This window comes from Dasypus novemcinctus, chromosome 10, assembly GCF_030445035.2.
Source record: "Dasypus novemcinctus isolate mDasNov1 chromosome 10, mDasNov1.1.hap2, whole genome shotgun sequence".
Taxonomy (NCBI): domain Eukaryota; kingdom Metazoa; phylum Chordata; class Mammalia; order Cingulata; family Dasypodidae; genus Dasypus; species Dasypus novemcinctus.
In genome coordinates this window covers 30,317,507-30,330,985 of record NC_080682.1, presented here as the reverse complement: position 1 = coordinate 30,330,985, position 13,479 = coordinate 30,317,507, and the positions used below count along the sequence as shown (strand labels likewise).

The 13,479-nt window shown below is 35.8% G+C and overlaps 1 protein-coding gene across 1 annotated transcript; it reads left to right on the top strand.

Annotated features, from left to right (window-relative positions):
* The first annotated feature begins 677 nt into the window (after nt 1-677).
* LOC101443120 (olfactory receptor 4P4-like) lies at nt 678-1,927 on the top strand. Its single transcript, XM_012528301.3, has one exon. It carries the CDS (start codon nt 678-680, stop codon nt 1,605-1,607), a length of 930 nt encoding a protein of 309 aa, XP_012383755.1. The 3' UTR covers nt 1,608-1,927.
* Nucleotides 1,928-13,479: the final 11,552 nt, after the last annotated feature.

The following is a 13,479-nucleotide window of genomic DNA, read 5'->3' as shown; positions in this document are numbered from 1 at the left end:
ATTCTGTGCTTTAAGTGTATGATTATAATTGAAATGTTTGTAAAAATATACTTCTGTTATAAATGTCAGCATTTTATTCTCACAAATAATTAAGAAAAAAATAAACAAGCAAGAAAATATTAGTCAAACAAAATGCATTTGCTTTTTGCAGAGCTTTATCTTTCCATTTATTAAATATATATTATTACATTAACTTTTCATCTGATTTTTACCTAATTTTTAGACAGCATATATTACACTTATGAGCACAGTTAAAACTTTGCATTGGCTTTTGCATCATTAAGCAAAAATACTACAAGAATTATATTTGTATCATTAACAAATTTTGAGTTAGTAATGTATCAAGTTACATCCTTTCCAAGTACTTAATTTTATACAAAATTGGAATTGGGCAATGCTTGCTACTAAATAATATTGTTTATAGGTTTTCAGTTGGATGACTGTATGAATATAATTTTATTAATGTGAAAAGTTAACATAATGTTCAGAGAGAATTACAGAAATCTCCATGATTTTTATTAAATATTATATTTTTATTTTCTGGAGCATTGGAATCATGCCAACCATAGTTTTATGATATGTATGTTATCAACAATATTATCCATAAACTTTTCTGATGTTGATTTATGAATTATATCTTTTCAGGTGACTGTTACACATTTTTACAGCACTGGAACATGGGAAAAAAGAATAATGTCACTGTGTTTATTCTCTTGGGACTTTCTCAAAACAAGCACATAGAAATACTCTGTTTTGTATTCTTTTTAATTTGTTACATTGCTATTTGGATGGGAAACTTGATCACAATGATTTCTATCTCACGCACTCAATTACTTGACCAACCCATGTATTTCTTCCTTAATTATCTCTCACTCTGTGACCTTTGCTACACATCCACAGTGATACCCAAACTAATGACTGACTTACTGGCAGAAAGGAAGACCATTTCGTACAGTAACTGCATGATACAATTGTTTATCATTCACTTTCTTGGAGGCACTGAGATCTTTATCCTCACAGGGATGGCCTATGACCGCTACATGGCCATCTGCAAGCCCCTGCACTACACCATCATCATGAGCAGGTGGAGGTGTAACGCAATCATCATAGCTTGTTATTCTGGAGGACTGGTCCACTCTGCCAGTCAATTTCTTCTCACCATCTTCTTACCCTTTTGTGGTCCCAATGAGATAGATCACTACTTCTGTGATGTGTTTCCTTTGCTGAAACTGGCCTGTGCTGATACATACAGAATTGGTCTTTTGGTAATTGTGAATTCAGGTCTGATTGCTTTGGTGTCTTTTGTGATTGTGATGGTATCCTATTTACTGATATTATATACCATCAGGGCATATCCTGCAGAAAGTCGTAGCAAAGCTCTTTCCACTTGCAGTTCTCACGTAACAGTTGTGGTGTTATTTTTTGTACCTGGCCTCTTTATTTACATTAGACCACCCATAATTTTCCCAGAAGATAAAGTGTTTGCTCTTCTCTACACCATCATTGCCCCCTTGTTGAACCCTCTTATTTATACTCTGAGAAATCTGGAGATGAAGAATGCTTTGCGGAAAGTGTGGTGCCATCAATGGTTTTTGGAAGGTAAGTAACTTGTATGAAAGACATTTCTGACTTTCTCTCTAGGCCTTGTGAAATAGGTGTCTATGCAACTCTAAGCCCTAAAATTGATCTGGAATCTTACACAAAATAGACTTTTCCCACTGGCCCATAAATCTTCTTGACTAGACAATAATCATTAAATTTCCATTGTTCACTGTTTCTCCATTCTTCTCACATACCTGATTCATGTACCTATCTTACTTAAACAAAAGAAGTCTTTTCTCCATCCTCTTGCACATCTTTTGGCAAAAAATTATAGGAGGTCATCTGGTAGAGGACAAATGTAGCTTACATGTTCTCAGTTCCAGGATCACACAGCAAAGCATAAAACGGTGAATTTTTTGCTGAGGCCAGTAGATAAATGAATGAAACATACATTACTTGGCTACTCAGCATTTATAAACATTCTTCTATACATACTGATACTCCTTAATGAAATAATTACATATTCCCACTTCCATTAAGCAAGATGTTTCTACAAATATATTCTGAATCTCACCATTAAAAGAAACACAACATTCCCAATGTCTTTGTAAATAACTCTCTATAAGTTAAAGTATTGCTTGTTATTCTTCTATGTTACAATACTAACTGAATAATCTGTTGCTTAAAGATTATATTATAAATTAATCTATGGAAAACAAACCTCTTATATGAAATAATAAGAAAATGCAATTAATTCATATACACATATTTAAATAATTATATTTGTATACCCACATACATATTTATATATCTCTAACAACTAAAGAAAAATATTCATTATTACAAAAATTTTAGATGCTAAACTTGGTCATAAGGTTTTAGTTAGTATTTACATCTTTGTTTCTTCCACTTTCTATTCCACCTTCCCTTTGCTCTCAGACAGACATTCAACTATTGGGATTTATTATCTAGTAGGTCAGCCAAATTTCATTTCTGAATGTCTCAATCCTCAATGGTGCTACAATTTTTGTTACTTTATTTTTACATTAACATTTAATTTTCATCACAGTAATTATAATAGGTGCATAAGAGAATTCCCTAGTTTAAAGACACTGGTCAAATCTTTCCTCATTGTTATAAAACAAGCACATTCCTTCTTTGTCAGTAGCAAACAATACATCCCCTTGTTTGTCTGTTGGCATAGCACAGGCATGAGGAGCCCATATTGACCAGGTGGCATTCTCAGTTACCAAATCAATAAAATCGTTGCTGCAATCCCTGATGAAAGCATAACTTCTTTGTAACTATGGCCACAAACCATCTGAGCTGAAAATGGTAGGAGAGGAAGTATTCAGTAAATGTGTTTTTAGTGTAATAGTAAGAGGAGTTACTTGCACTTAGATACCTTGATTCTCTTAACCGTTTATTCTGGATATAGAAGAAACGGCATTACTTGTTTGACAATACATCACTAAAGATAAAGCCCTGGATTTTCAATATGTTTTCTCTGAATTGGCACTCCAATGTTCAACAAGATATTATACTATTTTATCACAGCAGCCACTACAGAACAATGGGGTACATGATAAAACCAGTGATTTCCTTATGGATGTGTCCACTGCTGCCTTTCTTTTACTGTGAAATAATGTACTTGATCAGACTCAATGATATTTGAGTAACATAAATATTTGAGTTCCAAGGATTTCTGTAAGCTCATAGATTATACTTTACTACAAGCATAATGAGCAGAAAAGGTAAATCCATCCAAATATTATCCAGGAGATGTTTCTATTTCTATGAGTACAAATTCTGTTCCTTCAGGATGGGAGATTTTTAGTGCAATCAACTTGCCCCCAAGTGCCTGAATACTTCCACTGAGAGATGGTATGTATTGGATACCCCATCTTGGTTTCCAAAGTTTACCACATCTATATTTCTCATTCTACTCGCACTTCTTACACTGTATCATTGAATTTTCCATAAATTTCTCGGATTTATTTTTTATTCCCTTGTACCTGCTTAGATCTGTGTGAGTGTTTTGACAAATATAATACAGCAGAACCCCTATAAATTCCAAGAATATGTATTAAAAATGTACAATCATACCTTGCTCTCTTAGGTTTTTGCTCTTAATACCTAGTGGATGTACTATGCAGAAACCCAAACTAGTCCATGCAGAGAGACCATATGGAGAGGCCACATGAGGGTTTTTATGACTCTTAGCCTAGTAGAAGTCCCTGTCCATAGACAACATCAACTTTCAGATATATGAGTGAATATCCCCCATATGATTTCAGCTTCCAAATAGTGACTCACCTTCAGCCTTTGAGTCTTCCAGTTGAACCATGCATATCTTGGAGCATAACAAGGCTTCCCCCAATATATCTCTCTTAAATTCCTGATCTTCAGACTCCAAGTACATATAAATTGGTGGTTTTAAATGACTAAGTTTGGAGTTGTTTGTTATAAGCCACAATATCTACAACAATCTGCACTCAGTAATAGCAGCAGTGAAATTAACCTTGCTGAGGGAATTATCTTGTTTCCTTGCAATGATTTTCATTCTTGCAACCTTGGCCATTTTATTCTTTAACTACCAAGTAAGAATTTGGGTGGCTGAGAAAAAAAGATGAATGGTATCTAGAGAACATATAGTCTTTCCTATCACTGATGAGAAACTTCTGTGCAGTGAACTGCCTTTGGTGACCACTTGTAAGGTTAAGATATTTGCACACTTTGGCCAATAAGTCTATCTACACACATTATTACCATATGCCCATATCACTTATTCTTCCACCCTATGCTTTCCAAATCTTTGACTACAGAGTAAAATTATTACCATCTTCCATGAATTTGAAGAGGTCTCTCTCTTACTCTAAGCAAAATAGACAGTCACAATTCACTGGTTGAGGTTTGCTCAGTGAGGAATATTCCTTAACTCCTTTCTCATTAGGAACATTTATGTTTGGAGCTTTAATACTACAGCATTCCATTTTCAGTTGGTAACATCTTTTCATGCAGAAATAAATATAAATAGACATGATTCTATATTTCCTCTTCTGGCCCATTAGGCCAGATGTTGACTGTGGGAAAGAAGACAATCCTTCGAGATTCTCATAAAATGTTCTTGTACCTATAAGACTTACTCAAACCCAGCCTCTATGATACCATTTTAAATAGTCTGTGCACTGATGCTAAATAACCTCCAAACTTTGGTAGAAAAGAATGTTCTGAGATCACAATGATAAATTCACACAATATGAATATTTGATGCCCTTGTTTAGATGATCATTGTCCATCACACGTTTATGTCATGTTGTACCAATTTGATATTGCTTATGAATTCAAAAAGTAGATATTGGATTATGTTCGTAAACTGGTCTGTTCCTCTGGGCATATTAGATTATACTGTATTCAGAGGTTTCACTTTTATTTGATTAAGTAATGATTAAGGCTTTGATTGGGCCACATCAGTAGGACATTTAATCCCTGCCTATCAAGGGACCAGAGAAACTACGTGGCAGAGAAGAGAGGTTGGAGTTTTGATCCTGGAGACTGGAAAGTAAAGATATAGAGAAACAGATATGTGAAGAAAGAGAGAAGGCTCCATTAGACACAGTAGAAGCTCTCGGAAGACATTTGAACTTTTTGCCTCAGAGTTTACAGCTGGACTTGTGGCGAGAGCAAAGCATCTAAGCCCAAAGAGAAACAAACCCCAGGAAAGAGATAAGACTTATCCAAGCCTACAGCTGATTTTGGAAGAAGCTGGGAACACAGAACTGTAAGAGGAAGAAGGCGCCTGAGTCCTTGCAGATGTTGGCAGTCATCTTACTCCAACATGTGTCAACAGATTTTGGCGAGGAAGTTACTTTCACTTTATGGCCTGGTAACTGTAAGCTTCTACCCCAAATAAATACCTGTTATAAAATCCAACAGATTTCTGGTATTTGCATACGCATCCCTTTAGCTGACCAAAAAACATATCAAGAGATTTTTAAAAATCAATATGTGAATAATTATCTGCAGAGAAACTTAAACTTTGCTGTAAATTCTTAGGCAAGCACATGATGTTTCTCTTAGTGGGGATTTATAGAGGCTCTGTATGCTTTTCCTATTTAAATCTTCTCTTTTGTGAGGCCCAAATTGCAAAGTGGTTTTCATTGCAGTCTAAACATGTAGAACTTTATTTTGCATTGAGATCCATTCAAAACCAGCAGCATTATATGGTACTCAGTTATATACCAGAGCACCAACTCAAATATTATATATGTTGCCTCTAAAGATCAAAAGGCCCATCAAGCATTGTGCTTACTTTTCAGAGGTAGCTATAGCAATTTTAACTTGGGAGGAAGTACACTGACATACTCTAGGACACTGTATCCTTATACACTGATAGAAATATTTCAAATCAGGTTGTCCCATCTGGAACAGGAACTGCTTTTGAAGTTGTCACCTAATTAATTAACAAATATTTGATGTCTGTGTACAAGGTCTAAACATCTTTTAAGGTTAAATCACTGAGTTTAATGGGGTGTTTTGTAGAAATTAATACCCCTGCATACTTTAAATTATGTTGATTGGTACAATCTCTGCATTTCCATTGGTGAGGCAGAATTATTTTTGACAACATGATGCTGATAGGAAAATAATGTTCCATAGGCTTATATATGAGTATTTTATCTATCAAGAAGCCAATGTGAATAGCCCACCAGTCATCAGTGGTGTGTATTTTAATTGTAACTTTGGAAGTGAAGAATCAACATAGAGTGGAACTATACAACCTTTGGATCCACTAAAAATAGATTGGACTACCGTGTCTTTAGCAGTTAGATGCTGCCACTTGATTCTTACACTCTGAAACCAATAATTCCTACTGAAATAAAGGACCCCATTTTTGAAACAGTCACATAATCAATTATTGTTCTTATGGAACCTTTATTTACTTCATCCCTTAAAATTTGTATTACAATAGCTGCTATCATTACCAAGATCTAAACCATTAGAATTTATGAACTAAATTTTATTGATTACCAGGGGAGCTAGGGGAAATAGAAAATGTGTCCTATTCTGCACCTGGACAATGCATGCTAAAATGTACAGCAGTCACAAAAATAAAGGTCCAACATTGTGGGGAAATTTGTGGGGAAATGTTGAAATGAGAAACAAAACTTAAATTTTATTCTATATTTAAGATAAGATGTAAAATTAAAAATAAACAATACATCAAGGTAGGACAAATGGAAAGCTAAAAGAATACTTTAGAAACAAATCCAAACATATGTAATCACATTCAATATATAGTCTTTCAATTAAAAGACAATTAAAAGACTAATGAATAGTGCCTGTTCAAATCTCTTGCCCATTTAAGTTCACAACTTTTACTATACACTTAATTGTTTATTTATGTTCATATATAAATGATATAAAAGTAATAATTGGATTGATTAGGGGAAAAATACTTCATTTAGTAGTAATATTTTGACAACGCTTTTTAATCATTAGTTAAAAAGGTTCAAAAACAATGCAAGTTATTGGTGGTAGGGTGAGATATTATATATGTTTGTTTGATTTTATATATGTTTGGGAGTTCACAACTATTATACATTTTCTGTTTATGTATGTTTATGCATGGGTGATATATTTCAATAAATTTTAAAAATTTAAAAAATAAATCAATAAAAAGCACATAAAAATGCTCAAAATCAGTAGCTATTAGGGAAATGCAAATCAAAACAACAATGAGTTGCCATCTTACTCCCATTAGACTGACAGCTATTAAAAAAACAAGACTACAAATGTTGTAGAGGATATGGAAGAATGAGAACGCTTATCCACCACTGGTGGGAATGCAGAAGAATCCAGCCCTTCTGGAGGACAGTTTGGCAGTTCTTCAAAAAAAAAAACAAAAAACAACTAGGTTCAGATTTACCATATGACCCAGAAATTCCACTGCTGGGTATATGCCCAGAAGAACTGAAAACAAGGACACAAACTGATATATGCACACCAATGTTCATAGCAGCACTATTTACTATTGCCGAAAGTTGGACTCAACTGAAATACCCATCGACAGATGAATGGCTACACAAAATGTGGTCTGTACATACAATGGAATACTACTAATCTGTAAGAAGGAATACAGTACTAACAAATGGGATAACATGGATGATTCTTGAGGATCTTAAGTTGAGTGAAGCAAGCCAGGCATTAAAAGACAAATATTACATGACCTTTCTGATATGAAAAAAGCAACTCAAGCTATCTCAGAAGGTTAGACAGGATGACAGGCTTACAAGAAATTGGGGGGTGGGGGAGAGAAAGGTGTGAGTTGATGCCTATATGGGCAAAATATATAATAAAGTGAAGGTAAGTAGTTGTTCAGGGAAGGGATAAGATGGGGGCATAGGATGCTATTGGGTGAAGCTTTTCAGAGTTGAGGGGGTTAGGGTTGGGAGGATGGGCCAGATGGTCCATGGAATTGGGGGGAGGGCTGGAGAGAGCAGATGAACATGGGAGATTGTCAGGTATATGGTTTGGGGGCATTTTAAGGATCTGGAGTTTTCCTAGGTGGTGCTGCAGGGACGGATGGTGGACGTTGTGTGTCCTGTTGTGGCCCACTGGGTGGACTGGGGGAGAGTGTGGATTACAATGTGGACTACTGTTCATGTGCTGCAGTGGTTCTCCAGAATGTATACTCCAGGTGCAGTGAATGTGCCACAAAGATGGAAGAGTTTGTTGATGTGGGAGGGGTGGCATGGGTGGGGTGGAAGTATATGGGGACCTCATATTTTTTAATGTAACATTTAAAAGAAAATAGAGATGGAAAAAAACATAAAAAATAAATAAAAAGGAAACTATAATAATGAGAAAACTTTTTAGAAAATATAATAAGGAAGGGTTACTTGTTTAAGGTACTTAATGGGGGGCATCTGGCACAGGAACAGTCTATTAGGGAGTGTGTGAGTGCTCATCTTGCCATAGTGTGCTGTATCATTGGGTGGAGACCCATACAATGAGTGGGTAGGTGCACCCCCATCCTGGGGAGGCCTGATGTCCTCAAACAGAGGGAAGGGTGTCTCTTGAGAGCATGGGTGGCTCCCAATGTGGGAAAACAGTCTACTGTGTCAAGCCCTCAGCATTGATGCAAGTATCTATGAATCTGGTCCTTCAAGCAATGAAGCTTGTGTGCCACTGTGGGCCCTGAGGGGAGAGAGAGAGAGGAATAGAATAGATGGAAGTGGGGGTAACTGGTGGGGGGCAATTTAAATGTTCCACAAGATCATGCAATGGTGGATATAGAACATGTTAAATTTCACCAAAAATTTATAAAAGTGTATAGTCTAAAATGTAATCCATAATATAGACTATAAGGTAACTAAAAACTTAGAAAAGTGTACAGTCTAAAATTTAAACCATGATGTAAACAAAAATGGGACCATGGTTAGTAGCTATGTTTCAGTATCTGTACATCAGCTATAGCAAATATAACATGAACATGTAAAAAGATCATTGCTGGGGAAGGGGGAAAGGGATTGATGTTGGATATATGGGAGTACCTATATTGTATATGTGACTTTACTGTGATCTAAAAGTTTTTTGGAGACAAAATTAAAAATAAAAAAAAAATGGATGTAGACACTGAGGGAGGAATGAAAGATTGTTTTGCCACTGTATATGCAGGGCAATATCTATTACAGTGATGAAGGACAAAACATCAAAAACAAAGTTTTGTGATATTTTTCATTTTTTAATACCCCAATTTATGTTTTACTCTATTTTAGTTTTTCTAAATCACTATGTATTTTATTTCTAATCTTTAAATCTATCATTACTACCTGATTTTCCTACTAATTGAATTTGGGCAATAAACTAGGCTTTATTTTTTATGAAGTTTTGGATCACAGTGGGGTTCAACTATGGCAGGGGAGAAACACTGGTGTGGGGTGTTATTTTTTTTTAAAGATTTTATTTCTTTATTTCCCCTCCCCCCCCCCGGTTGTCTTTTCTCTGTGTCTATTTGCTGCGTCGTCTTCTCTGTCCGCTTCTGTTGTTGTCAGGGGCACAAGAATCTGTGTTTCTTTTTGTTGCATCAACTTGTTGTGTCAGCTCTCCGTGTAGCACCATTCCTGGGCAGGCTGCACTTTCTTTTGCACTGGGCAACTCTCCTTACAGGGTGCACTCCTTGCACGTGGGGACACCCCTGCGTGGCACGGCACTCCTTGTGCGCATCAGCACTGTACATGGGCCCACTCCACACGGGTCAAGGAGGACTGGGGTTTGAACCATGGCCCTCCCATGTGGTAGATGGATGCCCTAACCACTGGGCCAAGTCCGCCACCATGGGGTGGTGTTGATGGAAGCACATAGTTGGGAGGGAGTTCTCCAAGATATGTATAAAGGGTATATAAAAATGTTCAAATATTTGTAGGGTATGGTCATAGTTGCTAGAGTTACAAACAATTGAGGCAATTCTGAGTTCCTAGCCAGGGGAGCTTGATCACATTCCCTAATGGCACAGCAACAATCCCCCCAAGTGCAAGACCAAAGATGGGTGAAGAAGAATGATCCAATGATGAGCCCTTGATACTGATGACTATGTTTATGAGCCTATGTGCCTGAAATTTCAACTAGGCCTAGAGCTTCAGGGTGCCTAAGAGCTACCTCCTGAGGGCCTCCATGTTGCTCAAATGTGGCCACTCTCTATGCCAAACTCAGCATGTAAATGCATTATCTTCCCCCCAACATGGGATATGACTCTCAGGGATGAGCCTCATTGGTGTTCAGGGATTACTACCAATCACCAGCTGATAATGCAACTAGAAAGAGATCTTGAATAAAAGGGGGAAATGGTTAAAAAAAATTAGTTTTATGGCTAAGAGACTTCAATATGAGTTGGGAGGTCATCATAAAGATTGCACTTATGCATGTCTCAGCAGGATCCCAGAGACAGTCAAAGTGGATACAACCCCAGGTACTGGTGCTACTGAGGGTTGTGGAGACTCACAGGTTCTCCAGTCATGGCATATGGCTCTGGAGTTCAGTGCCTTGTCAGTGAGTCCTACTTTGGAATTTTTGTTCCTGAGTGTGATGGAGTTGGACTCAAATGTGACCTTTCCACGTATACCTCTTCTGTCACTTTTAGTGAACTTATTGTTGGTGCTTGATTGGTGTATACTCAGGAGACTTGAATCTCTGGACAGGATATGTGCCAGGTAGGCCCTGAGCCTCAGCAGAGTTGCAAAACCTACTCTCCGGTTCATTGGACTTACCCAGGTCAGCTAACAGGGAGGTGAAGATGGTCAACCACCCCACGAGGGAACCGAGAGTGCCTACAACTGCAAGCAGGGGAATCTTATCCATCAGCCATGTGGGATCTAAGCCCCCTCTCAATTTAGAGTAGCAGGGGATGTTACCATCCCAGGGTCCCCAGGATGGAGAAATAAAATATGGTTTAGATTGGATTTACTGGTAATCTACTATAGAACTATTGTGACTCTAGTATTGAAAGAAATTGTATCATTGATGTAGAGTCACTGGCCATGGTAATTGCTAAGGATAGGGAGAGGGAAGAAGAGATGTAATGTGAGCACATTTTCAGTACTTGGAGTTGTCCTAATTAATATTGCATGGGCAGATGCTGGATATTATATATCCTGCCATCACACACTGAATGGACTGGGTGAGAGTGTAAAATAGTGTAAACTATAATCCATGTGGTGCAGCAGTGCTCCAAATGTATTCACTAAATGCAATGAATGTGTCACAATAATGAAAGTGGTTGTTGATGTGGGAGGAGTGGGAGTGGGTTGGGGTGTGGGGCATAATGGAACCTCATATTTTTTAATGTAATACTTTTTGTGATCTATGTATCTTTAAAAAAAAAGACAATTAAAAAAAAACTGGAAAAAAAATGGAATCCACAAAAGAAGAAATAACTGGAAAGCACATTAAAGCTTATCATTACTGCTACTAAAGGTTCATATTTAAGCAATGAAATACCATATTTTGCCTAACTAATTGACAATCACTGAAACAAAGAGTGCTGGTTGGGATGCAGGAAAATGGGGGCTTTAATCCATTAGTACTAAAAGGTAAAACTATCTCCTGCTTTCCAGAATGGCAGAAAAATAATGTGTTAGTCAAAGTCATAAAGAGTGTGTATTTTTTAATCATGAACTTCTCCAAGAAAATTAATCAGAGATATTTTATAAGATTTGTGTATGTCAATGTTATTCATTTTATTTATAATTTAAAAAAAGAAACAATATGAAAGATTAAGTGAACATTATATAACAACTGAAAGAATGTCACAGAAAAAGTTAACCATGTATGACTTAGTGAGAGAAAATATATTATTGAGATAGTTAATTTTCAATTGATTGTTATTAATAAATAGAAAAAAATTGGTTTGGATTTTTAATATTGACCTTATATTTAGCTACTTTTCCAATTTAGTAATTCTAATTGTTTATTTTTTTACAAAATTAAACAAAAAGGAAATGGAAAAGCTGATATTTTTGCCATTACTATATACACAGCCATAGTATCTGCAATGAAATACCTGTTTTATTCTTCTTTGATGATCTCTATATCTTTACCTTTTTATTTTCCTTCTTGCAATCTCTAATACAATGATGAATAAGTAAGAATAATGGACAGAAAAATAAAGTAACAATAGGATAAGTAGAAATTTAAACAAAGTTTAATTTAAAAGCAAACATCAAAAAGATCATATTGGAATTAAGTAATTCTTAGATCTGAAAGAGGACGAAAGTACTATTTGTTTAGGCTATGCAAACTTCTGCTTTGAGTTAATATATTATAACTTGTATCTGGCCAAATATCAGCACAAGGACATCTAGGTGGGTGGGGGATGCATTGGAGATACAGAGACTGTTGAAATACCAGGGAGACACCAAAGCAGCCAAGTTTGGATAACTGACACCCCACAGAAGAGCAAAGTTGCATAGGTGAGGCTGATTTTCAGTGCTACCTTGCACTTGAGTAACTTGACAATTTTTGAGCATCAGTCAGCAGATGAGGAAACTAGACAGAACAAATTTAGGCAAGAATGTGGAGTAGTTAAAAAAAACTCAGGTATTACTAGCAGAATGTAAATTGATATAGCCAACAACCTACTTTGGAAAACAATTGACTAAAATTGTGCATACGATGTTCATATGGCTTAGAAATTCAAACTTAGATATACATCCAAGACAAATGTATATACATATTCACCAAAAGAGATTGATGGCAAAAGTCAGGACAGCTGTTAGTTACCTTTGGTAAATGGAGGAAGAAATTCAGTAGTAATGTAATAAAATGTTGCAATTCCTTAGGAATGTGCTAATACTCTGTCTTAACCCAGATGATGGTGACATGGGCTCATTCACTTTGTGAAAATGCTCTCAGGTCACTCATTTCATGCAGTTTTCTATATGTGAAGGCAATTTCACTAAAAACTCTGTGAAATAAAATTAGTTGAAAATTTACTAAAGTAATGGAATATTGGAGGAATATTTATTAAATTAAAAGGTTACATTTGAAAAAAAGAGACTCAATGAGATATGCATCCAACTTTGGAAGCTAGAAAAATATCTACAGAATATGCAAACAGAAACAGAAGTCAAGTAATATAAGAAATGAATGAAGAAAATAGAAAATAGAAAAGAAACATTTAATATAGAATCACTGCAGTAACATATGGCAGAATTTTAATATTTCATGACTGATATACATTTACCAAGAATATATGCTTCTCCTGTAGAGATTCATGTATTATAGGACAAAATATATCATCTTAACAATAATAAAAACTCTGATACATATTCTTAACAGAAGAAGATTGCATAGAAATTTTTATACCATATATTGTTATCTGAAAAATTTTTTTTTAAAGCGAACTTATAGTGAATATCATTTTCAGTGTTGAAAAGT

Excerpts from the sequence above, each read along its gene's own strand:
- LOC101443120 (XM_012528301.3), top strand. The coding sequence starts at position 678 with ATGGGAAAAAAGAATAATGTCACTGTGTTTATTCTCTTGGGACTTTCT.